The sequence below is a fragment of the Diaphorina citri genome, unplaced genomic scaffold (genome assembly GCF_000475195.1).
Source record: "Diaphorina citri unplaced genomic scaffold, Diaci psyllid genome assembly version 1.1 scaffold240, whole genome shotgun sequence".
In the NCBI taxonomy this organism is placed as follows: Eukaryota; Metazoa; Arthropoda; class Insecta; order Hemiptera; family Psyllidae; genus Diaphorina; species Diaphorina citri.
In genome coordinates, this window is record NW_007377677.1 from 100,442 (window position 1) to 127,925 (window position 27,484).

General features: G+C 39.6%; 2 protein-coding genes across 2 annotated transcripts in view; one reads left to right on the top strand and one right to left on the bottom strand.

Annotated features, from left to right (window-relative positions):
* The window catches only part of LOC103506514 (tubulin-specific chaperone E-like), a 37,443-nt gene that overhangs the window by 6,487 nt on the left and 3,472 nt on the right, over nt 1–27,484 (bottom strand). The window contains exon 2 of the mRNA XM_026821551.1: nt 6,733–6,909. The gene's annotated coding sequence lies outside the window, so the exon portion shown is untranslated. The remainder of the gene's footprint in view (nt 1–6,732; nt 6,910–27,484) is intronic.
* On the top strand, nt 1,300–27,484 carry LOC103506505 (glycerol kinase). The gene is made up of 12 exons (XM_008470894.3): nt 1,300–1,659; nt 2,943–3,071; nt 4,426–4,555; nt 5,027–5,244; nt 5,721–5,830; nt 6,209–6,311; nt 6,661–6,771; nt 24,009–24,150; nt 24,505–24,616; nt 25,819–26,024; nt 26,524–26,658; nt 27,065–27,484. Exons 1-12 carry the CDS (start codon nt 1,585–1,587, stop codon nt 27,166–27,168), a joined length of 1,575 nt encoding a protein of 524 aa, XP_008469116.1. The 5' UTR covers nt 1,300–1,584; the 3' UTR covers nt 27,169–27,484.

Consider the following 27,484-nt stretch of genomic DNA (forward strand, 5'->3'; position numbering starts at 1 on the left):
AGCAAGTGTGTGGCTAGGTACCTACCTACTACATACATACATTGATCAATTAGACTTGTAGGTACTTTTCTTATCCACCGTATGGAGAGTAGGAATAACTATGTATGTACACATGTACATCAGTACATGGTAGGTATAAGTTTATGTTGAGCAGGTAAGAATTCAAGGAACATTATTTTCCTTCATGGTAGGTATAGATAGGTAGATAGTAAAATTGTTTGTAGGTAGTAATTGAAGGAAGGTGGTATAAGAGACAGTAGGTAGGTAGAGGTAAAAAGATAAGTACAAACTTTCGTGTGTTTATGGGAAGAATATATTATTTCGTTGAAAGAAGCGACAGGTCAAGTTTTGTAATAAAATAATATCTTTTCTATGTCCCTCTAGATCCAGCTAATGTTTGTTTTCATTAACAGGTCAATGTCACAATCTCAACATACTTTGTATTGACACAATTAGGGGGGATTTATGAAAAATACGGACTGGGCATGCTATGACACAGACCTGCTAAGTAGGTATTCGTATCTGAAATCGGAAAAGGTAATCATTCAAAGGGGAAAACCTGTCCTTATCTCTTCGATTTAGGGACGATAAGAGCTCAGTAGGACAATAACTCCTACTCCTTAAATCAAACCTCTTTTCCCTTTTTGAAGAGGATTATGCGCGAAGATATATCTCACCCTGAAAGTAGTTATCTCCAACACTTGATGGGGGGAAAACATCAAAGACAACTTACCGTGGATTCGCCTCCAAAAACTCTGCCCTCCGTTTCTCGTCCAGCCAGACTGCTCCAAATTCCTTGATATAATCATACTCCGACCCTTGCCTCTCTTGACGTTCTATAGCACTACCATTGAGTAATTTCAGGCCTCCAAGGCGGGCAATGGTTTTCTCTCGGGACGATACCACACGTTCTTCTGCCAGGATGGGGTTCTTGGTGAACCGGAGTGAAGAGAGCTTGGGCAGGTAGTGCAACTGTGATATATGATCCCACTGGGGAAAGGGCAAAATAGTCAAGAAGGGATAGAATTGCAGTCGTGTCCTACGGTTCGATTTCAGTAACAGCAACCTGCCTCGGTGGTGTAGTGGTTAAGACACTCGCCTGGTAAACAGGAGGGCGTGGGTTCAATCCCAGCCGAGGTATGGAATTTTATCTTCAATATAATTTGAGAATTTACAATAATAATACTACTCAGAGTGGGCTTTTTGTGTGTGTGTAAAGAAAGGTTTACTTACGGAATCAATTTTGTTTTCGGAAATAATCAGCGTTTCCAAACTTGGGAACAGGTGCCCCTCTTTTTGTGAGAATTGAGATAATATTTTTTCGTATTTCGTGTCTTATCTTTATCATTTTATCGCTTTCTTATCTTTTTTATGGAGAACTGATCGTAAATTTGAATGGTTCGCGTGATTGAATCTTGAAATTATCTACCTGGAAGTGAAAGCATTTATTTACGATAATATCTACGAAGGTGTTTTCATGTAAATCTGACTGAACAAGAATGAAGATTTCGTAAAAGTTTCATTTAAATCTGACTGAACAAGAATGGAGATTTCGTAAATGACCGAATTGAACCCAGCAGCGACATGACTCAGATTAAAGGTCAATATGGGCCTCTGGTGGGTGCTATCGATGAAGGAACCAGCAGCTGTCGATTTATTGTAAGTATTGTACTCGGATAAAACCAAGCTCAGCCAAGTCAAGTCATTAAATTTAGCGTAGTGTTTTGAGCAGGGCAGGGAACGACATTTGTGACAAGCATTTAATGTTTAACACAATTAAATTTCCTATTACACTCGGATGATCTCGTCTTGATCCAGACTTTCTCTACCTCTCTGCAGTGCGTCTACGGCGTGAAGTGTTGGGAGCATATAACCCCCTTCTACAACCGGGCCCGATTGCTCAGACTTGAGGATAGGAGAAAAATCCTCACCAGACTTCCTTCCTTTACAAAATCCTCGTCACACAATGTCCTTCCTAAATGTACGAAAAATACCACTTCCGCTAGGTAGGAATGGGCGGGAGCAGAGGAACTTTTCAGTCTTATTCTGGCAGTATAAGCAGGGTATATTAAGGAGCGTGGTAGCTCTCCCCGATCTAGGTAGGAATGGGCGGGAGCAGAGGAACTTTTCAGTCTTATTCTGGCAGTATAAGCAGGGTATATTAAGGAGCGTGGTAGCTCTCCGCCCCGCCAAGTCAAGAAAATTTGACCGCGTTACTAAAGATATTCTATTCTACCTCCCTATGATAAATCTATTTTTCCTCATACATCAGCTAATCACTGAGATCATGATGATTGTCTGTGACACGTGAAATGCAATATTCTATGTGGTCGATTTTGTATTCCCCGCCAAGTCAAGAAAATTTGACCGCGTTACTAAAGATATTCTATTCTACCTCCCTGTGATAAATCCATTTTTTCCTCATACATCAGCTAATCACTGAGATCATGATGATTGTCTGTGACACGTGAAATGCAATATTCTATGTGGTCGATTTTGTATCGGATATTCATATGAAGGAAGCTTGCCAATATTAGAGACAGAATTAAAACGTGTCGTGAACGATAAAAATGAGATATCGAGTATCAAATCTCACTCGTCGTTTTTTCCTCGTATTTCCCTTAAGGCCCGTTCCCACTTGTGAGTTTCATCCGATTTTTTTCCGAATGTCCTGTAGGCAATGTGATTTAAATGACAGTGTTCTCACTACACACGATACGATTTTTCCCCCCCCGAACGACACAAAATGTCCTTTTAGGCAATGTAAATGACAGTCTTCCCACTTGGGCACGACACGATTTTTTTTTTTTTCCAGACAAGTGGGAACAGGCCTTAGGTCACATGTTTAAAATAACGCCCTTTTCAGGTATTTTCCGCGCTGACAGGCCCAGACAAGTGGGAACAGGCCTTAGGTCACATGTTTAAAATAACGCCCTTTTCAGGTATTTTCCGCGCTGACAGGCAAGTTGGTGGCCAAACATCAGATATCTCTTGGCCAAACGTTTCCCACCGAAGGATGGGTGGAACAGGACCCGATGGAAATTCTCGCCGTTGTCAATGGAACCATAGAGGCTTGCGTCGTTCTGCCCCGCCAGAAATCGAACCCGAACCTCCTGCGTGCAAGCCTAGTGTGATACCCACTCGGCCACGGAGGTTGTTTGAATGACAATAGGTTTAAAGTTCAAAGTCCCTCGTTGCCAAAAACCTTAGCAGTTATTGTACTCTAATCATTAAACACATCTACACAAGGCGCTTAGTCTGGCTACGGGACGTTAAACAGGGAGTAGACTAGAGTCTATCTGTCGGACTATAAACAGGGAGGTGAACAGCTAACCCTAACCAGCCTAGCTAGCTGACAATTTCAAAGGGTTCTCTCTCTGCTTTTAAAGAAAGGTCCGTCTGTCAGGTTTACCTGATATTGAGTGGCTGGCCTCAGACAAACGACCAATCCTACCTGAGATTTAGGTGACGAAGATGTTTCAACTGACAAGTGATTTCACCGACAGCAAACCAACTAGCCAGTAGATTCCGTGACAAATCCAAATCTTCAATGAACGGAACCGCCTGTTCAATCTCATCATGGGTTTTACCGGCATTACTAACTCTGGAGTCCATCAGAGACACGATTTTGAGGTTTTTGAAAGACCTGGGAAAAGGGAAGAAATAATAAAATATGTAATGAATTGAACCTCGACAAAATCTGTGGTTGGGGGGAAGTGTACGCAAAAATCGGGTACACACACGTGTCAAAACACCCATCTGTCGAAAGACCAGGTTAGAAGACATGTCCTATTACCGGGCTTAGTAATTATTCAGAAGCCACGACAATGAAAAAGAAAGTTCTTTTTTGTGTTTAACCTAACCCTGTAATAACATTGGAGGAAGAAATAATAAAATATGTCATGAATTGAACCTCGACAAAATCTATGGTTGGGGGGAAGTGTACGCAAAAATCGGGTACACACACGTGTCAAAACACCAAGTGGGAAGACTTATCTGTCGAAAGACCAGGTTAGAGTTAGAAGGCATGTCCCATTACCGGGCTTAGTAATTATTCAGAAGCCACGACAATGAAAAAGAAAGTTCTTTTTTGTGTTTAACCTAACCCTGTAATAACACTGGTCACTGCTCAAATTGTGAAAGCTCCCTTTTGCGTTTAACCAAACCCTATATCCTATAATAACACTGGTCACTGCTCAAATTGTGAAAGCTCCCTTTTGCGTTTAACCTAACCCTATATCCTATAATAACACTGGTCACTGCTCAAATTGTGAAAGCTCCCTTTTGCGTTTAACCTAACCCTATATCCTATAATAACACTTGTCACTGCTCAAATTGTGAAAGCTCCCTTTTGCGTTTAACCTAACCCTATAACAACACTGGTCACTGCTGATTTGTGACAGCTCCCTTTTGTAGCAATTTTCCGCTTGCGTCGAAAAGTTGAAAGAGCAGGGGATCGAACCCACGGACATTGTTGCGGTAGGCGTGACCAATCAACGAGAGAGTACCATAGCGTGGGACAAGATTACTGGAGAGCCCCTGTATAACTCGATAGGTAAGGTGTAACTCAAGTTGGGTGAGGTTAATGTGAGGAGTCTGAGGAGACGAGTACCTTGTCGAAGCGCCAAATGGAAGTTAAAATCCCCGTCACTTAAAACAGTTAAAACTTTAACAGTAAGACAGACATCTAGTGCTGCTAATGGCTATTTTGAAATCCATTTAACCTCGGAAAGACGACAAAGGAGTTGGATAAAATCTCAGCAAAAATGGTTAAGGGTCATTGGAAAATATTGCCGCCCAGCTACGTAATTATGTAAAGAAGCCTGTCGTACACATACATACGAGTTCTTGCTGGAACTGCCAGGGTAAAGGGTTTTTCGGAGCTATTCAGGCCTTCGGACAGGATAAATAAGGCCAGCCACTCACAATCAGGTAGACCTGACAGGTACACCTGATCAGGTATACCTGACAGAGTGAGTGGCTAGCTTAAGACACCTTCAAAACACTATTCTTTTTCTGTTTCCAGTGTGGTTAGACGCGAGGACGACCAGCACCTTGGAGAAGATCTTGGAAGTGGTTCCCAACAAGAACAAAAACTACCTGGCCCCATTGTGTGGCCTACCGCTTAGTCCGTATTTCAGCGCGCTCAAAATAAACTGGCTGATGAACAATGTACCCAAAGTGAAGGAAGCCATCGATCAAAATAGGTGCTGCATTGGGACCGTAGACACTTGGATTATATGGGTAAGAAATAGGTTTAGATTTATTTGGACTAGGAAAAGGATTCGTATAAGCTTAATCCATCCTTTAGGGCAATGGCCCCTAAACCTAAGCCTCAGAGTGGACCTTTTGTGTATGGCTGGGAAAAGGATAGGTAACTCGCTATACAAAATGTCCATACATAGTCAACGGTCGTAGATCGACGAGGTGGATCTATGTTGTCGAGGTATTGTGGACGGTTTCAGTCGACATCGATCGACAGTCATCTACTGTGTATAGACACAGCTTAAGAAGACTTCGGCCAGGCGGCCAAGTGGGTACCACAGTGGGCTTGCACACCGGAGGTCCCAGGTTCAATTCCTGGCAGGATCGATGTTTTATAGGATCTATGTTTGGAGTGTGGAGTGCACTCAGGTTCGTGAGGACAATCGAGTAGCTTCTGAGTGACATTTATGATGATTAAACACTGAATGACACTGATGATTGATGACTTATTTCAGAATTTAACAGGAGGCAAGGATGGGGGTAAATACATAACAGACGTGTCCAATGCTTCTAGAACCATGCTCATGAATATCGAGACTTTGGAATGGGACCCCATGCTATGTGGGTGAGTATCTACAGAGGCACATATGTAGGTCTAAGCCTAGTGCGGGTAAATTGGAAGGGTGGACAGATATCCCTAACATTTCGAGCCCCTCAAAAAGTCATTTATTAAAGGGGAAAATTCATGTTCATATTTGTGTTCAGTAGGCTTCACTGAATCCAAATATGTCAATTTTTTTCAAGTGGGACAACCTGGGCCGATTTTACGGATGGTTGGTTGTTCTAAAACAAACATTCAACTTTAGATGCCTGGAAAATTAGGAAAATAATGAAAATGGTCAGGTGTCCAAAACTTCTCCGACTCTCTGTGAAATGCATCCTTTTAAAAAGGATCCTTGATTCCTTGTTTAATTGAATATTAATTCGTTTAAATTCCTTCCAGATTTTTCACAATTCCGATGGACATTTTACCTACTATATGCAGTTCGTCCGAAATCTACGGACACTTTGTATCAGGACCTTTGAAAGGCGTTCCTATATCTGGTGTAAGTAGATACTAATACGTACATACTAGTAAATCTGTCCGTTGTAATTTTACCTTTGAGACAGTATAGTCTTGGGAGATATACACACTTACATACGTCATACGTGTGGTTTTAGAAATGAAAGAGTAGATACGTATAAAGAAATCAAAAAGAAAATGGCCACCCTAGTTAGCTTGGTTGGTAGCGGGTGTGCCTTGTGAGCGCTAGGCCGCGGGTTTTGATTCCCGCCGGGGGCGTATTTTTTGCTGAACGGATAATGTTCGTTCTTGGAACGGCTGGCTTTCTTAATTACTAATTACAGTTCCCTTTATCGAACTTCTTGAAAAAATCATTATTTTTCTTCTTCCAGTGTTTGGGAGATCAACATGCAGCCCTGTTAGGTCAAAACTGCTTGAAACCCGGTCTAGCAAAGAGTACTTACGGAACAGGCTGTTTTCTTCTTTACAACACAGGAAATCACGTAAGTTACTGCATGCAGTTGGTCCTGAGCAGGTTATTCATTGAATGGTGTTGGTTATCCCAGTTTTTGACAAGTTATTTTGTTAGAGGCTTTTATCAGCAGTATGAAAAGTTCGGTTACATTTTAGATAATGGATATCTGAAACAGAATGTAAAGAGAAACGAGAGATCAAGCATTATCGACAAATCAATTCAAGAACACTAGGCAAATATTTTGAAGAATATGAGGGAAAATAAAATGCACCAAAAGTTAGTCTAGACACTCTATTTGAACTTTTTGTACTTTTAAGTGGGTACCTACTTTATTTATTCAATTTTAAGAAAGGGGTTTTCATAGGTATTTCTATCTTAAGGCGGTCTCTTCTTGATCCCTTATGTGCTGCGACGCACTGCTGCGTGTATTTTTTTTTTTTTTTTTTTTTTTTTTTTTGGCTTTTTCCCTGTTTGAAAGATGGTTTTTTTCTGGAGCACACAGTATTCTTTCTTTTTCTTACCGAACTCTTCCTCTTCTACCTGCTTCGGTGGTGTAGTGGTCAAGACGCTAGCCTGTCCTTGTAATCAGGAGGGCGTGGGTTCAATTCCAACTGAGACACGGAATTTTATCCTCCACGAGTCAAATTCTTCAAAAACGTGGAGGCTCCACATTTCTTTAAGAATTTTACTACAATTGGGTTTGGAAAGTTTTTTATGTCTGCTGCAGACTTTTCTTCAATCAGAGCCCACAGAAGGCACATTGCGACTAGCTCCACTTTGGATATGACCTTTGACACAAAAGCAAACTACATGCACAGATGTAGTTCACTTTCTTCATCCGACGTTCACAAGGTCTTCCTATTACTTTAGTTTATTACATCAACTCCCATGCAGCAGGAACCCACCAGCGCTCAGAATGTCTAGGATACTGTGATCCCATGTGTGAACCACATGTGAGAAGTAGACGAAAACAATTTGGATAACAGGGAACTTAGCTAAATAACTGCACAAGCTATGTATAACAACTATAATAGTAGCTTTTAGCCGCTTTAATAGTGGTGTTTAACACCCAAGAATACAATAAGGGTCCTTACTCTCTGAGAGGAAAGAGATCAATAGGAAGAAAGAGGTTTGGAATGCTGAGAGATGTGCTGAATGGAAGAACTTTTGAACAAATGAAGGAGGACGCCCAAGATCGAGAAAAGTGGAGAACGTCGTGTTGAAACCTGTCCTAGGACAGATCTACATCTATATATATATAGAGCCTACATCCAAAGTTTCAGCCATTGGTCCATGTGTGTGTCTGTCTGTAAACAAAATATCTCGAGAACGGTATGAGCTAGAGACTTGAAATTTGGTATGTAATTCACAAATGTGACAAGGATGCAACAGAAAACGTTTAGTTGAGATAGGTGCTGCGCTTGGCGCTAATTTGACCGCTTTTGGACGGATTTCGACCGTTTTTTGGCGGTTTTCAGCTATACCGACTATACGGTTGGAGATATGTATGGTAAAAGTTGGGGTAAAATGATACTCAAATAAGCATCATTCAATAGGATAAGGAAAGTCGTGTGATGTTCAGATTTTTATATTTTCTGATCAGCTAATGACGACAAAAAATTTCAATCTTATTCATGAAGATTCTACTTATATAGGAACTACATTATATAAATCTACCTGTAACATGTGATAGGTGCTGAACAAGCATGGCATCATATATGTATATTGTATAATACAAGGTCACTCAACCTGAAAATCTTTCTCGCAACCAAAAACTCGACGAGATCTTATCACAAACTTTTTCATACATGAAATCCAAACATCCTTGGGTTTTTGGTAAACTTGATCAAATAAAGAAAATGAAAGAAATATAAAATGCAGGGCCAGCTTCAGGGAATGCTTCCTTCTGGTATATGTGAGTAAATCTAGTTATGATTTGATTTCCTGGAGTCAGACAGTCGATACAATAGTAAATTATAAAAGAACTCCTTCCTTCAAGAGTATTTCACATGTTTATCCGGAAAATTCAAAACTGAATGTACAAAAAAAAAAGGTATTGTATTAATTATTGTACAACTAAATTACGGAGGCACGGACTACAAGAGTGATGTGTGAATTGTTTGATTCATAACTTCATCAAAGCAGGGTCCACACGCAAACACTTGACAGTCGTTTTGTTCAAGGAAACTGTCAAGAAAGGTGAAAAGTTGACTGTTAACACGACACACCACACCGTTTTTTCTTCAGTTTTACTTTCTGGTGTTCTCGTGTTGACCCCGAATGTAAGTGGGAAGTATTGTGTCTCTTATCGCCCATCTGATGAGGGCGATGGACATGCTACGACACAGATCAGGGCCGTATCTAGGCCCCCTCCCTCGAGTTTCATTTTTCTCCATTACTAAAGGCCAAACTTTGAACATTTGGAGCATCCCCCTGAAAATTAAACCAGGTGTGTCAAGAAGACTGTTGCGTGTGGACTTTGCTTAACTTGTAGACTTCTCTCGACGTGTGGACTCTGCTTCGCAAGCAAGTTTCACATAGAAGGACGCTGTTCAATGTTTTCATGTTTAGTTTCTTGGACACCTTCTCGCTGTTCGTGTGAATCACAATTCACAATGGTAGCACCTACGTCTCGCCTATTGCGCGGTATTATAGCACACATGTCGATTATTAGCACACATGTCGACTACTAGCCCACCTTTCTGGCCCAGAGTACTGGCTCCCAACCCAAAGGTGCTGGGTTCTAAGCCTGGCCGGGGCGAAAATATTCTGATCAAACTTTACCGTTCCTCGCTAGGCGTGGACGTTAAAGAATGTGCCTAACGAAAATGGGAAAGGGGTTCAACTTTGCATAGCAGCAAACTTTTAAGATCCGCTCAATCCGTTTTCCCCTTCCCTCCTACCCCTCCCTCCCCATCTGATTTAGAGTGCCATCACTCTATCATTGTGTTAATTGAACGTGTTCATTACGTTAATTCGTGCCGTTATTATTGCCGTTAATCGCCGTTTCTTATTCAATTTCGAACGGATTTATTTCTCAATCTTCTTCTTAAATACACTTCACCGTAAATTGTTTATGTTAGCAGATTGATTATGTTAGCAAGGAATCGTAAAACACTGCATACTCGCGATTTAATGTCTTATAATTAGTTTTAAAAAGCAGAAATTTGGGCAACTCAAGCCCCGGGGCAACAAACAAATTTTACGATCGAAAACATCCGATTTTTCCTTAAAATTTGGTAAAAACTACATATTTTTTGGATTTATAAAACTCCGCGGCGCGATAAAAACAACCTTCCTCTATAACACTTCACTCAGAACTCCAGGTGTAGGGGCTGGCCAGCCCCAAAGGACGGGTTGAGCTTCTACGAATTGTACAATCAGTACATCCGCCACTCAATTTGACAAAACGGCATACTTTCGCCCGTTCAATCCGTCCCTCCTACCCCTCCCTCCCCATCTGATTTAGAGTGCCATCACTCCATCATTGTGTTAATTGAACGTATTCATTACGTTAATTCGTGCCGTTATTATTGCCGTTAATCGCCGTTTCTTATTCAATTTCGAACGGATTTATTTCTCAATCTTCTTCTCATCTTTTCGCTCTTCCTCTTTCTTATTTTTCGTTCTATATTGTCAGTTTCCTTCTATTTTGTGACATTTCTTTTCGTTCTGTCTTTCTTATTTTTCGTTCTATTTTGACAGTTTCGTTCCATTTCTGACTGTTCTTTTCGGTCTGTCTTTCTTATTTTTTGCTCTATTTTGACAGTTCTTTTTGTTCTGTCTTTCGCTCGAGAGTGAGTTAAGGTGACATTCTGTCCCGTTAATTTCCAATTTGTCAACTAAGTGTTCTAAGTAAGTGTTTATACATACCTATTAGAGAAATAGGTATGTTTTTCTTTTTCTCTCTCCTCCTCTTCCCCCGCGAACCGTGCTCCTCCTCCTCCTCCTCTTCTTCTTCTCCTCCTCCTCCTCCTCTTCTTCTTCTTCTTCTTGTTCTTTCTATCCCTATACAGTAATGAGCACGTAGCAAGTCTGTTATATTAACACGGTTTTCCTTGTTGTTATGATTCTTTTTCCTTTATAAAATAAAATACTGACTTTTAAACCTACCTTTCTAAAAGGAAACAGTACATGGGGAATATAGCGATGTGCGTTTAAGTACATTTTACACCTACGTTATGTATCTCTATGTCATGATAGAATTTACCTACTTCCTATTTCGTAGCACTCTAGTACCTAACCTAATAAAGTCTATGTAATAATTATAAATTAGCTAGACACTCCATATGCCTGTGCACTCTACAAACCATATTATGCATGAGGATACCTACAGTTTTACTCGGTAAAAAGTACGGTATACCATAGAGTTAATTACTCAGTAGCCTTCATCAGTAAGTCTGTAATTATAACTTTGTAGGTAACAACATAATATTAAATTTCTGCCAAAGTGTCACAGGCGGACTAGTGAAGTTACATTTCCTACTGTCAATACTTTCACTTCAAGACTGAGTGAGGCTTAACTCTTTTTGGTGGATGTGACAAATTTACCGAGACAAAGAGCTGAGCTAGCTCGTTCTAGTTTTACACCCATATTTATGAACAAAATGCTGGCTCTCAGCAAGTGCTCAAGCATCAATTCCAAACATCTGATTGGCCAAAATTTGTTTAAAGTTCAAGTTTTGTAATAAAATAATATCTTTTTCTATGTCCCTCTAGATCCAGCTAATGTTTGTTTTCATTAACAGGTCAATGTCACAATCTCAACATACTTTGTATTGACACAATTGACAAGGATGGGGGAAACGTTATCACACATTGAAATACCTACTCAATCTAAAGTCTGAGCACCACAAACTTTCGTGTGTTTATGGGAAGAATACTCGTATATTATTTCGTTGAAAGAAGCGAAAGTTCAAGTTTTGTAATAAAATAATATCTCTTTCTATGTCCCTCTAGATCCAGCTAATGTTTGTTTTCATTAACAGGTCAATGTCACAATTTCAACATACTTTGTATTGACACAATTGACAAGGATGGGGGAAACGTTATCACACATTGAAATACCTACTCAATCTAAAGTCTGAGCACATTTCCACCCTTCTCCCCATTTTTTCTCCTATTTTTTTTCTCTCTCTCTTTGCAGTCTTTGCCCTTCCCTCCTCCTCCTCATTCTCTCTCTCCCCTCTTTCTTTGTCTTTTTTTTTCACTCCCCCGTTTCTTTCTCACTACCCCTTCCTTGTCTCTCTTTTCCTTTTTTCCCTAACCAAGATATTACAGAGGGAGACAATCTCATCCCTCCCTCACCAAATTCTTGCGGTGAACAGCAGATACCATCTGGCTCACCAAAGGGTTAAACGGAGAGAGAAACTAGGGGGTAACAAATGTTACCTCCTTAATTTATGTACAAAGTTTCGGTTGAGAAGGAGGCGAGAAGAGAGGGTGGAGAAGAGAAGAAGGAGGAGGAGAGGAGGATTTTTTTTTTTAAAGAGGTTTGACAGAGGGAACTGTAACTGCTAAGGTCTTATCGTCCCGAAATCGAAGAGAGAAGGAAGACAGGATAATTCGGGGAAACAAAGCAATACCCCATATTTCCCTTTTATTCAGTTTCTCTCACTCTCTCTTTCCCTCAATGTATGTATCTTGTATGTTTGTCAGTTTGTCCCTTCCCTTGTACCTAATAGGTATGTCTTCTGGCATTTTCTACTTCTTCCCTATCTCCAACCTTCTCATCTCTTCTCTTACCTCCTCCTCCCCCACCCCCTTCTTTTCTCATCTCTCCCCTTTCCTCTCCCCTCTTCTTCTGTTTTTCTTTCTCTCTTTTCCTGTTTCGCTTGTTTACAATTTCAATTATCCCTAATTACCTTGTAGAAGAATACCTATTATTACATGAAATAATCTCTCTCTCTCCCCCTCTCTCTCTCTCTCTCTCTCTCTTACTCTTTCTCTCAGTTTCTCTCTCCTTTATGACATTCCTTCTTTTTATCCTTTTCTTACCAACTAAGCTAACTAGGCTGGCAGGAGAGGAGGAGGAGGAGAGAAGTGAGGACTGTGGAAATTTAGAAAAATTGAGAATTTTTTTATTAGGTACCTATGTTTTTATTTTCATTTTAGGAATCCAATGTTTCTTCTTCTTCTTCTTCTTCTTCTTCTTCTTCTTCTTCTTCTTCTTCTTCTTCTTCTTCTTCTTCTTCTTCTTATCCTTAATGTCCTTGTAGCGACCAAGGGTCCTAAGGTAACACAATATTACTAACTTCTTTCATTACCTAATCTCTCTCTCCCTCTCTCTCCCTTACTCTTTCTCTCAGTTTCTCTCTCCTTTATGACATTCCTTCTTTTTATCCTTTTCTCTGTTTTTCTTGTTTACGATGTCAATTATCCTTAATTTCCTTGTAGAGACTGCCTAAACTACCTAAAGGTCCAAAGGTAACACAATATTACAAACTTCTTTCATTACCTAATCTCTCTCTCTCTCTTTCTCTCTCTCTCCCTCCCTCTCTCTCTCTCTATCTCTCTCTCTCTCCCTCTCTCTCTCTCTCTCTCTTACCTCCTATTCACCTCTCCTCCCAAAAAGGGGGTTCCGTTGGGGGCGCTGAAATCTTGATCAGCAAACTTATCTGTACGAGAAGTATGACTTCCGTATAGACGTGATTTCCAGACACACCAGATCCCATTAATTTTTTTTTTTTTTTTCTTCAAGAGGTTTGACAGAGGGAACTGTAACTGCTATGGTCTTATCGTCCCGAAATCGAAGAGAGAAGGAAGACAGGATAGGAGAAAGCCTAAACCGAACTATTCCATAGTATCAGCAACTTACAAACCCTGGGGTCTACAATGACTACAGTCTTGTTAAGCTGTGTTCACACAATTGAAATGGTCTTTTCTGACGACATTCCTGTGTGCGGAGTCCAGTATGTAGGACTATTGCACCCCTTGTGTCCACACAACATAGTCGACCCCGTCGAGATCGACGAGGTGAATCTATGTTGTCGAGGCAGTGTGGACGGTTCAGTCGATCGCCGACTGATTGACTGTGTGGACGCTAAGATTACAGTCTGTTGTTACCTATATCAAATACATACTTCTTATTAACACTACCTCGTACCACCTCTGCCTGAGGACTTTTTGATAAGGCGAAAAACACGGACAAAATTAATTTATTGAAATTCGGTTTGAATTTTGAATTGAAAATTGGTTATATCGACATAGATAACGTATGTATCAGATATCTATAGATTAATCTAATATAATCTATAAATAAATCTTCAAGATCAATAATCCATAATTTTGGCCTGCATGTGTGAGATATTCAGGTCGATAACAGATCCCATTAGAGTATTAGACGAATATTTCAATAGCATTAAGCTTTACCGTCTACTGAGGTATTAAGCAACACTCGAAAATTGGTAAAATAAAATTGGTGTAAAGAGTTCATACCGCCCGAAAATTACCAATCTTATCAATATTTCTGCAGTATTTTCAATATTCAATACATTGACCATGTGCTGACCGTATTACTAATTACTAATGTCTTTGCTTTTCTTGTGTTGTTTCAGGTAAGGGACTTAATGAAATATTCTTTGCATTCTTTGGTCTAGAAATCTTCTATTCTTCAATACCCTACCCAGTCAATATTTATCCTCAAAATAAAGGTAAGATTTTTTTTTTTAAAGAGGTTTGACAGAGGGAACTGTAACTGCTATGGTCTTATCATCCCGAAATCGAAGAGAGAAGGAAGACAGGATAAACATACCTAACAATTCTAACATGTACTAGTTACGCATTTACTCTATCCATATTTATTTACTAGGTAGGTACATATATCCATGATTGTTTAGCATGTTTAATACTATACCTACCTACATGTTATTAATTCGATCTGGATAAATCCATAAAGGTGAGTCAGTTGATGGCACGTGTCAATGGCTATGTTTACTGTCCGTGCTCCATAATTATGATTGATCTCTTAGTCGTCCAATATGTGATTAATAGATATACAATATAAATTTCATAAATGGTGATTAGTAGATGTATGTAAATATCATAAATGATCGTGTGGATAAAATGTTTATGAAGTTTATTACGATTATTATAAACACTATCATACGAATATTATACTACTAAATAGATCAATAGATTGTAGGTAGGTGCATAAGGTAGTATCTAAACTTAATAGGTACTCTTAAATAGGTATGTAGTATCTAGTAGTATCTATCTGTTGATATAGGTACAGTACTAATTTTTAAATACGTAATTATCTGCATATATGTATCTCAGTCTGAAATCTAGGCGGTCTGTACTTTTACAATCTAAAAGAAAAAGGACTTGGTCTTCTAATAATAAGTCCTCTAGACCTAGACAACTGTCTATGTATTTCAGAGGGACAAAAATGTAAATGTAAATGCAGTTTGTTTGTGTTATTATATCTCAATAATCCTAAAATCCAATGCTTACCTAATATGCTGGCACCGGTCGCTATGCGCATTTACATATATGTCATAGCTACTCATTTTCCTCACGAGGCTGAGTGGGCCCCGCAACAGCCAGTCACGGAATCAATCATTTGCATGTTACAAATTTCTTGACACCGCCGGGAATCGAACCCGGGTCTCCCGCGTGCAAGGCGAGCGCAGTGACCACTACGCCATGTCAGAGGGACAAAAAACATCACGGGTTAATGTGTATCACTCATGTGATGTGTAGAGATGAGAACAGGATATACGCTTGTACGGGATTAGTTTTCGGAGGAGTTCCTACTGTATAACCTGCCAATGTACCTATAGGAGTTCCTACTACCAATGAATAGAAGCTGGGTACTCTGAACAACTGAACATAATACCTACACAACAATAAAAGAGAATAGTCATCGTAAATTAGTAATAGTGAAGCTTATATGTAGAAGCTGGATACTCTGAACAACTGAACATAATACCTACACAACAATAAAAGAGAATAGTCATCGTAAATTAGTAATAGTGAAGCTGGTGGCATCTGCAGAGATAAATTACATAAAAATTACTCAAACCTATGTCGTATGCAGGCACTCATTCAACCTGTAGTCTGTGGTACAACCGACTCCACACCCTTACTTTTTCATCCACGCGCAGAATATTGAGCTGCGTCCACACATAGTCGACGCCGCCGTCGACTGAAACCGTCCACACTGCCTCGACAACATAGAATCACCTCGTCGATTATGTGTGGACACAGTTTTAGAGCCCAGGCCACACAAACAAGTTATTGGTTAGTTTCTTCTACATCCATTTATCCATTTCTTAGCATAGGGTAAGTATCCTATCCACAGAGCACACGTTACACATTAGCACATGCACGGCTGTATGATTCCTGCACCTAGGCAATATACATATTTGCACAAATGCACACTCTATGCTAGGTTATATGATTCCTGCATCTAGGTTATATATTTGCACACTCTGGCTGAATGTACAGTTACTTCAGTGACACTTCTGCATTGTATATCCTCCATAATGTTTATTATCTTTATGTATAATGACTATAATGTACAATTGTACATATATTAATATTATATATTATACATAATAATGTTTGTATGTATAATATATTTATGTACTTATATCCTCTATTCCTCGATGGCCTAGGTCTGCACAACCTCTGCATATGCATGGAATATCCGATAGTCTAATATGGTTCCTCTTGGTCTGTCCTCTGTCTGTGACTCGGTTTAAATGCAAGCTGTGTTTTGTCTAAGAGTCTAAGGTAAGGACGTGTAAAGAGTGAGTTATAAAAGAGAACTACTCAGTCAATGAAGAGTTTCACCAAACCTGAGTGTGCAGATCAATGAACTTTTTCCATCCATCAACCAAAAATTCGAGTGATTTTCTGTGGTTGGTTCACCAAACCTGAGTGTGCCTATTCCTCAATGGCCTAGGTCTGCACAACCTCTGCATATGCATGGAATATCCGATAGTCTGCGGTTCCTCTTGGTCTGTCCTCTGTCTGTGACTCGGTTTAAATGCAAGCTGTGTTTTGTCTAAGGACGTGTAAAGAGTGAGTCATAAAAGAGAACTACTCAGTCAATGAAGAGTTTCACCAAACCTGAGTGTGCAGATCAATGAACTTTTTCCAACCATCAACCAAAAATTCGAGTGATTTTCTGTGGTTGGTTCACCAAACCTGAGTGTGCAGATTCTTTAGAAGTGCTGTGGATGAATTCTAGGTTCCATCAAGGGGATACCAGCTTAACGTCATACACAAAAAGCCCACCCAGAGGCTTAGTTTTAGGGGCAAACACCCCTTAAAGATGGGTTAAGCTTCTACAAATCTACTAATCTCTTCATAGTGCAAAATACGGTTCTTGATATCCTTCTTCAAGTTCTTTACCACGGCCTTACATCTAAAATAGTTTAATCGTTCCTATAAAAGTACCTACATCAGCTTTTTAAATAATAATAGTTGTAAAATACATCCAAATTTAACATCTAGGATCTAAGAATCTAAGGTAAATAATAGTTGTAAAATAATACATATAGGTAGGTTAATAATATCCAGTTTAATATACGGATGTTAAATAAAGCTCTTGCTGAATAGATATGCACGAAAAGAGTTTATTATTATTTTATTATAATAATTAGAATGGGATTTTTTTATATCTATCCATCATAGGAACCTAGGTATAATTAAATCTTAGAATGTAAGCTAATATTTCTGTCTGTCTGAGATAATTGTTTTATGTCCTGAGAAGAAATTTAACCTGTTAGGGTGCCTGGATGTTTTTGATGTCTAGGAAAAATAAGAGGAAAAAAGCAATGTTTCATCTTTTATGGCTTCCAACCCAGCTCATTTGGGTTAAGTTGTTCTTTTTCCTTAACCCAAATGAGCTTCCATCCATCAACCAAAAATTCGAGTGATTTTCTGTGGTTGGAATGGATAGAAAATGGGAAAAAAAATCTGAACCCTCAAAGGGTTAAGAAATGAAGATGAGTTTTACATGGGAAATGATGGGCATGTGAACTTCTCTTCCATACAGGGTAAATATTTACCTTTTGATATCTTAACTGAAAACTCTAAAAAGCTCCTTATGAGTCTTCCTTCCTCCTCCTCCTCTTCTTCCTAATCCACCTCTTCTTCTTCTCCTCCTCCTCCTCCTGCTCTTCCTCTTCCTCCTCTTCCTTCTCCTTCTTCTCCTTCTCCTCCTCCTTCTCCTCTTCCTTCTCCTGCTCTTCCTGATCTTCCTCCATCATCTTCTTCTCTTCCTCCTCTTCCTTCTCCTTCTTCTCCTCCTCCTCCTTCTCCTCCTCCTTCTTCTCCTTCTCCTCCTCCTTCTTCTCCTTCTCCTCCTCCTCCTCCTCCTCCTCCTCCTCCTTTGATCTCACTCAACCCTGTATTAGAGTTCTCCTCTTCCTAATCCACCTCTTCTTCTTCTCCTCCTCCTCCTCCTCTTCCTTCTCCTTCTTCTCCTGCTCCTCCTTCTCTTCTTTCTCCTCGTTCTCCTCTTCCTAACCCACCTCTTCTTCTCCTTCTCCTCCTCCTTCTCCTCCTCGTTCCCCTCTTCCTAATCCACCTCTTCTTCTTCTCCTCTTCCTTCTCCTCCTCCTCTTCCTTCTCCTCCTCCTCCTCATCTTCCTCCATCTTCTTCTCCTCCTGCTGCTCTTCCTCTTCCTCCTCCTCTTCCTCCTCCTCCTGCTTCTCTTCCTCTTCCTCCTCCTCCCCCCCTCCTTCTCCCCCTCTTCCTTCTCCTCCTCCCCCTCCTTGGATCTCACTCAACCCTGTATTAGACAGAACAATTAACTTTGAACTCGATCTTTGAACAATTAACTTGGAAAAAAAAAATCTGGTGTGAACATCACACGACTTTCCTTATCCTATTGAATGATGCTTATTTGAGTGTTCTTTTACCCTAACTTTTGTATTAGACAGAACAATTAACTTTGAACTCGATCTTTGAACAATTAACAGAATTAACTTGGGAAAAAAAAACCACCTCGCATTCTTCTGCATAAATAAGAGAAATATTTAGATTGCTAACCATGTACATAGGTACATCTTACTTACCTTAACAATTAACAAAATTTTACATACACGTATTTACATACACTTACTTACCATTTACAATCCTATTAGGATAGATACATCCTACTTTTTTTACAGGCTTACCTACCTACATATGTAACATTTACATGGGAGGAAACCAGAAACCTCCATTTACATGCATCTTGGTCCTTACTTACCTATGATACCTATATATATTTACATACCTACCTACTTCTACTTACCTATGATGAGATAGGTAAGTTCAATAGGTCGCGGCTAGATGTTCTGTATAAGTTAGCTAGAACTGAAGTTCTGTAGGTCGACTCAGTTAGCTATCTGTAGAACTGATGTTAGGTCGACTCATGTTAACATGGGATACCGGGAGTTTATCATGGGAAGCTCTGAGTGCACATGCATTACATACAGGGTGGACATACCTATCTGGACATTGATTTTAGCATGCATTTGAGTAAAAAGTTTGAATGTGGATAGTCTCAAAATGTTGGAAATATACAATTTTGAGGTCGAATCTGTGAAAAAGTGTCTTTAAAGGTGTGTCCACACATAGTCGACCAGTGTGGACGTGTCATATGTCAGTGGAGATCGATCCATGGCCGGTCGACCATGTGTGGACACACCTTTAGAAGTTGAACATTCAATTTGAATTTGCCTCTTTCTTTAATTATTCCGTTTACAGGGTATTCACGAAATCAAGATTCACTCAATTTTCTCAGAATGAGGCCAAAGTGGAGAAGGGGGACGGAAAAATCGAATTCTTCGATGTTAAGTCCGGTTATTTTGATACATAGTTAGTTAGTTAGTTACCCAATATGTATGTATTAAAAAATGAGTGGATCATAATATTGTGCCTCACCCTGTATGATAAATCTGCAGTTCGATCTAGATTCTAGTTTGATGTAAAATAAAAAGAATTATGAGACGCAAAGTTCACTGGGTCTCGGGATTGTTAAGATAACCAGTTGTTAAGATGATCGTGGGGATCCCACACAGAAATTGCTAGGTTAAGGGGTAGGGTATCGCACAACGTGATTGCAGGGCCAATGAGGTGATTGTAGGGGCCAATGAGGTGATTGCTGGATAATTGAAGTGATTGTAGGGCAAATTGGTTGATCAAAAGTGTTTGGTAACACATGAAAAATTGCCGGCTTAGTTAGAGTGGAGGGTAGCGCGTCTGCCTTGTAAGCGCTAGGTCGCGGTTTCGATTCCCGCCCTGGCCGAATCGGTTAGGGAGTAGCGCGCCTTTGTCCAAAACAAATAAAGTTCGTTCTCGGAACGGCTGGATTTTTCCTACCCTCTCCTTCTTCTTTCTCTCTTTGATTTCTGGACGATAAGAACTCAGTAGTTAGGTACAGTTTCCTCTATCAAAACTCTTTAAAAATACTTAATATTAATAAATATGGGGATTATTACGCAATTTTATCAACAAGTTTTAGAAGGAACTTAGAACCTTGCAAAACTTTGTTCAGACCTTGTTTTGGCCATCATTGAACATTAAGAAAATTAATGAAAAATAGAAAGTAATAAAACTAGGTAGGTATACATAAATACCTACCTATATATACATAAATACCTACCTACCTTGTGAACATTTAGGCGTTAACGCCTAATTTGGGTCATCAGCTCATCAGTCATCATTCATCATAGAAAATCATGAAAAAATTACACCCACCACCTAATTTGTCTAATCCTTGTACCATTTTCCTTTCAATTTGTTTCAGATTAACATCACAGCTTCAAAGCTCTATCATCCAATTACCTTCTTCACTCCTTTAGAAGTTGAACTTTCAATTTGAATTTGCCTCTTTCTTTAAACATTCCGTTTACAGGGTGTTCACGAAATCAAGATTCACTCAATTTTCTCAGAATGAGGCTAAAGTGGAGAAGGGGGACGGAAAAATTGAATTCTTCGATGTTAAGTCCGGTTATTTTGATACATAGTTAGTTAGTTACCCAATATGTATGTATTAAAAAATGAGTGGGTCATAATATTGTGCCTCACCCTGTATGATAAATCTGCAGTTCGATCTAGATTCTAGTTTGATGTAAAATAAAAAGAATTATGAGACGCAAAGTTCACTGGGTCTCGGGAATGTTAAGATAACCAGTTGTTAAGATGATCGTGGGGATCCCACACAGAAATTGCTAGGTTAAGGGGTAGGGTATCGCACAACGTGATTGCAGGGCCAATGAGGTGATTGTAGGGGCCAATGAGGTGATTGCTGGATAATTGAAGTGATTGTAGGGCAAATTGGTTGATCAAAAGTGTTTGGTAACACATGAAAAATTGCCGGCTTAGTTAGAGTGGAGGGTAGCGCGTCTGCCTTGTAAGCGCTAGGTCGCGGTTTCGATTCCCGCCCTGGCCGAATCGGTTAGGGAGTAGCGCGCCTTTGTCCAAAACAAATAAAGTTCGTTCTCGGAACGGCTGGATTTTTCCTACCCTCTCCTTCTTCTTTCTCTCTTTGATTTCTGGACGATAAGAACTCAGTAGTTAGGTGCAGTTTCCTCTATCAAAACTCTTTAAAAATACTTAATATTAATAAATATGGGGATTATTACGCAATTTTATCAACAAGTTTTAGAAGGAACTTAGAACCTTGCAAAACTTTGTTCAGACCTTGTTTTGGCCATCATTGGACATTAAGAAAATTAATGAAAAATAGAAAGTAATAAAACTAGGTAGGTATACATAAATACCTACCTATATATACATAAATACCTACCTACCTTGTGAACATTTAGGCGTTAACGCCTAATTTGGGTCATTGATGTCATGATTAATCATAAATATATACCAAGTTACGAAGAGATGACATCAGTTCTTCTTGCATAATAGATTCATTTCCTGAAGGATGACTGGATGAACGGAAAAACCTTGCGAACTGGCCAAATATGCTGAATATGCAAACCAATAAAGGACAAACAGGAGCCAAAACTTTGAGCCAAATTATTATGTAAGCTCAGATCCACAGTGTCCACACTCACATGAACAAAATACAGGCTTTCAAGCTGCACTGGAGCATCAATTCCAAACATCTGATTTCCAGCCTAGTTAGCTTAGTTTTGGTAGTGCGTCTGCCTTGTAAGCGCTAGGCCGCGGGTTCGTTTCCCGCGGGCGGATTTTATCCTGATGGGATAATGTTCGTTCTCGGAACGGCTGGCTTTCTCCTATCCTGTCTTCCTTCTCTCTTCGATTTTTAGGATAGATACATCCTACTTTTTTTACAGGCTTACCTACCTACATATGTAACATTTACATGGGAGGAAACCAGAAACCTCCATTTACATGCATCTTGGTCCTTACTTACCTATGATACCTATATATATTTACATACCTACCTACTTCTACTTACCTATGATGAGATAGGTAAGTTCAATAGGTCGCGGCTAGATGTTCTGTATAAGTTAGCTAGAACTGAAGTTCTGTAGGTCGACTCAGTTAGCTATCTGTCGAACTGATGTTAGGTCGACTCATGTTAACATGGGATACCGGGAGTTTATCATGGGAAGCTCTGAGTGCACATGCATTACATACAGGGTGGACATACCTATCTGGACATTGATTTTAGCATGCATTTGAGTAAAAAGTTTGAATGTGGATAGTCTCAAAATGTTGGAAATATACAATTTTGAGGTCGAATCTGTGAAAAAGTGTCTTTAAAGGTGTGTCCACACATAGTCGACCAGTGTGGACGTGTCATATGTCAGTGGAGATCGATCCATGGCCGGTCGACCATGTGTGGACACACCTTTAGAAGTTGAACATTCAATTTGAATTTGCCTCTTTCTTTAAACATTCCGTTTACAGGGTATTCACGAAATCAAGATTCACTCAATTTTCTCAGAATGAGGCCAAAGTGGAGAAGGGGGACGGAAAAATCGAATTCTTCGATGTTAAGTCCGGTTATTTTGATACATAGTTAGTTAGTTAGTTACCCAATATGTATGTATTAAAAAATGAGTGGATCATAATATTGTGCCTCACCCTGTATGATAAATCTGCAGTTCGATCTAGATTCTAGTTTGATGTAAAATAAAAAGAATTATGAGACGCTTTCTTTGCCATTCCAAATAGGTATCCCAATCCATGACTTACCTTTACTTTTTAGCTTTTTACCTAGGTACGTAGTGTTCCAATGAAAAAAGAAATTTCCAAGGTACCTACATACGGTACTAGGTAAAAGATGTGCAGATATGTAGGTACCTACTTTAGAGCTTAGAGGTTCTCAGATACTTAGGCGTATCACATTCCTACGAGTATATTTTAAGATCCTTGTGAAGAAAAGAGTTCAACCAATTCTCATGTTTAGTCCATATTTCCAAATCGGACATAATAAGTGCCTTAAACATTCTAAATAGTGCAGAGTGCCCCCCTTAACATACCAAATCAGTTTTTGGCGCTCAAACTATTCTTGTTTCTTTACAAAATTATAGGTACCTAGACTGATATCGCTTCTCGCTTCAATATTTGAAGTTTCAAGAGTTTAATATCGGGCTATTATGACTTTTCATATTGGGGTGTGAGTCGTGGATGTGTTTAGAATCGACAAGTATTTCCTCATTGGTTGTAATATTTTTCCTATATTTGGTACCTTATTATCGCTAATGTACCAGTATTATCGGGCAAAATGTACTAAAAGTGCTAAAACCTATAATTATATTGTAATTTTATAAGTTGAGAGACAGTCCGAAAGTAGTAATGAATTGGAGCCTCCACGGGGAGAGGTTTTACCGGGTATTTAGGGCCCCGCAGGGACAGTTTGGGGCCTCCTTAGCCTAAACTTACTAATAATTATGCTTAAAAATTCAAAATTCATTTTCTTTGGGACCATTAATTTAAAGTATGTTACTAAAAAGGGAAAAATAAATTAATTTGTTTAAGCTTTATCTTACAAGGGGCCCTTTTTCAGACTCATTTTTCTACGTCACTGCACGGATTCGAACCACCAAGACTTGCTAAAGTTTCCCCCCAATTTATTCTCTCCTAGCCGCCACTGGTCGAAGATATTTTCGGGGGGTTTTCACTCCCTATTCGACCTTGGCAATGGTACGACTTTACCACGTTGTATAAGTTCTCACTATTGGGAGTATTACCGGCAGATTATCTGGTTATACTAGCTGAATTCCGTCGCTTCGCTCCGGAATCCCGCTAGTTCATCCCGAGGCATGGCCAAACTTGTGGAAAAGGCATGGCTTTCGTAACTACATATTTAGCTTCATTCTCCTATGTTCCAGAAAGTCGACTCCAGGCAAGGTCTCCTAACCACAGTAGCGTTCAAGTTGGGTGATGAACCCGTGGTCTATGCATTGGAAGGATCTGTGGCGGTGGCAGGAGCCGCTATGAACTGGCTACGAGATAACGTGGGAATGGTGACAGGTAATTTTTTTTATGTGAAAATTCTTTCGACATCTAAGGTGTGCTATAGTTTTCCACCTAGATGGGAACCCGCGCGAGTTTAAAAGTTTGGGACCATAGCGTGTTGATCCAACGGAATGTCCAATCACCACGCTACAATTACAAAGGTCCCATTAGTCTAGAGTTCTAGAGAGAGGCTACCTCGCCTTTATGAATGGGATTGTATTGGTGTGTCTACACTTGGTCGATCGACCATCGATTGATGTCGACTGAACCGTCCACACTGCCTGGACAACGTAGATTCACCTCGGCGATCGACTATGTTTGGACACATTAACATGAAGTTTAAATAAATAAATTCCTTTTGCTTGCTAGGTGTGGAGGAGATAGAATCTTTGGCAGAAAGTCATCGCCACACGGGAGATGTTTATTTCGTACCCGCATTCTCTGGACTGTACGCCCCCTACTGGCAACCAGATGCCCGCGGGTGAGAAATAAATTACAATATGGAGAGTGTTGGGTGGAAGCGAAAAAACACGAAGGAAAAAGTTTGTGTTAGGTCAGCCACTCACTATCAGGTAGACCTGATCAGGTCAGCCTGTCAGGTCTACCTGATAGTGAGTGGATGGTCTTACACTGCCTTTCCTGCATGTCCTTAAGGTTAACACAAAAATACAATTTTTTGAACATACTATAAGCACGTACAAACGTACATATTCTTGTTTAAACATTGACATTGAACAATAAATAAACTGGGCTTCTATTTTGGATCCGTCCCTTAATTAAGAAGGTGTACCCTAACTTAACTCCACACACAAAAAGCCCACTCTGAGGCTTATATGTAGCGGCAAATGTCCCAAAGGATGGGTCAAGCTTATACGAATCTAGTCCCTTAATTAAGAAGGTGCCATGGTTATGTTAGGTGCAATGCACACTAGTGGAACGCGTTTCCTGAAACGTGTATCCTAACTTTCCCATGTCAATGCACACGCAAAGTGTTAAATCTTATACAATACTAGCTGAATTCCGTCGCTTCGCTCCGGAATCCCGTTAGTTCATCCCGAGGCATGGTCAAACTTGTGGAAAAGGCATGGCCGAACTTGTATTTATCAAACTAAAAACATAAACGAAACTCAAATATTAGGCGAGCGAGGAAAAGTTTTCTCTCCCGCAGTCTCTGCACTCTGTGTATTTCTTATGGAGATTTTAGCGATCAAAAATTGATCATATCTCAGGACCGGTTTAGATTTTCGCAAAATCCTTTCTTATTGCACACCCAGACCATAAAAGGAATATTCCTACCAAATTTAAGCTTTCTAGGTGTTGTGGTTCTCGAGATAGAACGATCAGTGTGTGAACTATGAAATGTGAATGAGTGAATGGATCTCGTTCTTATAATAGTCCTATTTGGACAGGATACACAAAATATATTCTAGTCTACATTTTGGAGAGGGCCTTACTTGGTTTCACACCGATCCCCCGTGGTGATATGATTGCACAAGCACACATTATTGGAAGCACATGTCCCGCCATTCTGACATGGGGGAGTACAGGTGAGTGTTGGACACTGCACTGAACTGGCGTTCGCTGAACTGCAGGATTCATACACGCGTTTCACTAGTGTGATTTGCTTCAAAGAGCCATTATTTGTAAATAATCTGATGATGTGATGATAAACAATGATTGCAGCATCATCTGTGGCATCACAGAAGACACGACCCGCGGGCACATAGTCCGAGCCGCGCTGGAAGCCATCTGCTTTCAAACCCGAGACATTCTCGAGGCCATGAAGAAAGACTGCGGCATTCAGCTGATTAAACTACAAGTGGATGGCGGAATGACGGCCAACAAGCATTTGATGCAAACACAAGCGGACCTGTGTGGGATTCCCGTGGGTAAAGTACATTTTCTCATTTTATATATCCAATTACCCATGTTATGTTTCTACGGTGGCCCATGTTATGGACGGACTTTCCAAGGTTGAAGGCCGAAGTTCGAGTTTATTTTTACTATATGTTGCATAATCACTTTACTAAGGTACCTACATAATATTAAATATGGGAAATAACTTTCAAAATATGAATATCTAAATTTCTTCTCATTCGTTCAAAGTACTTTCCTTACAGAGAACTTACTGTCCCGAAGTCGAAGAGAAAAGGAGGACAGGATAGGAGAAAGCCAGTGGTTCTGAGAAAGAACTTTATCTGTTAAGGATAAAGTTCACAGCAGGCAAAATCAAACCTAACACTGACAAGGCAGGTGTTCTCTGTACTACCTACTTATGATGTCCATGAATTCTTTCTATTTTATTAATAATAAGAGAGAATTCAAGGTTTAACTATTAAACCATTTTCCCCACATGTTTTATGATTCCCTCCTCTACAATGGTTACAGTAAGGCCACAGATGGTAGAAACTACAGCTCTGGGTGCAGCTATGGCAGCTGGATATGCAGAAGGAGTTAAGGTTTGGGACCTGGAAACTGTTCATTCCACATTTGATACATTCACGCCAAGCATTAGTGACACAGGTAAAGATTAATTATTTTTATAGTACCCACCTAATGGACTAAATACCCACCTAATTGTGCCCATGTTCCCTATAATATGTCAAAATATTATATAAGACCTTGGTTAGAATGTGGGGGTAAAGGGACTTTTCAGTCCTATCCCAGGATAACCAAGGTATATTCTATTCTAATTATACATGGACTAAATCAGGTAGTACATTTAATTAAGACAATATAATATACTTAAGTTTGGGTCAGGGCTGTATTTAGAGAAGAGACCAATGCCCCCCTCAAGCTTTATTTTTCTGCTATACTGTAGGCCAGACAAAAATTTGGAGCATCCAGCCCCCACCTTAATATTAATGTGGATAGTAAGTATTTCTCCTTCATCTCATCCTCTTTACACCAATCCCCTTTTATTTTTCAGAAAGAGATTACAGGTACAATAGATGGAAGATGGCAATCCAGAGGAGTTTTGGCTGGGACACATCTAGTTCTGGACAATCAAGTGAAGGTGCAAGCAAAAAGTAAATTCAAAAATACATACAAGAAACAATTTATTGTGCCTACTGTTAGAACTATTGTGATTGTGAATATCCCACAGGCTTTCACTTTTCCAGAGTTTTTTCTGTAGAAATCAAATTTACCCAAAGATTTTTATATTCTAATTTTATAGGAAGATCTATTTTCAATGTTATTAGTTGATTTCATTGTAAAAACTAATTTGTGAATTTATTCTGTACCAAATACATAAGACCTTGTTTAGACTGTGGGAGTAAAGGGACTTTTTAGTCTCATTCCAGAAGTACAAACAGGGTAAATTCTATTCTATTTATGTGGATATGAA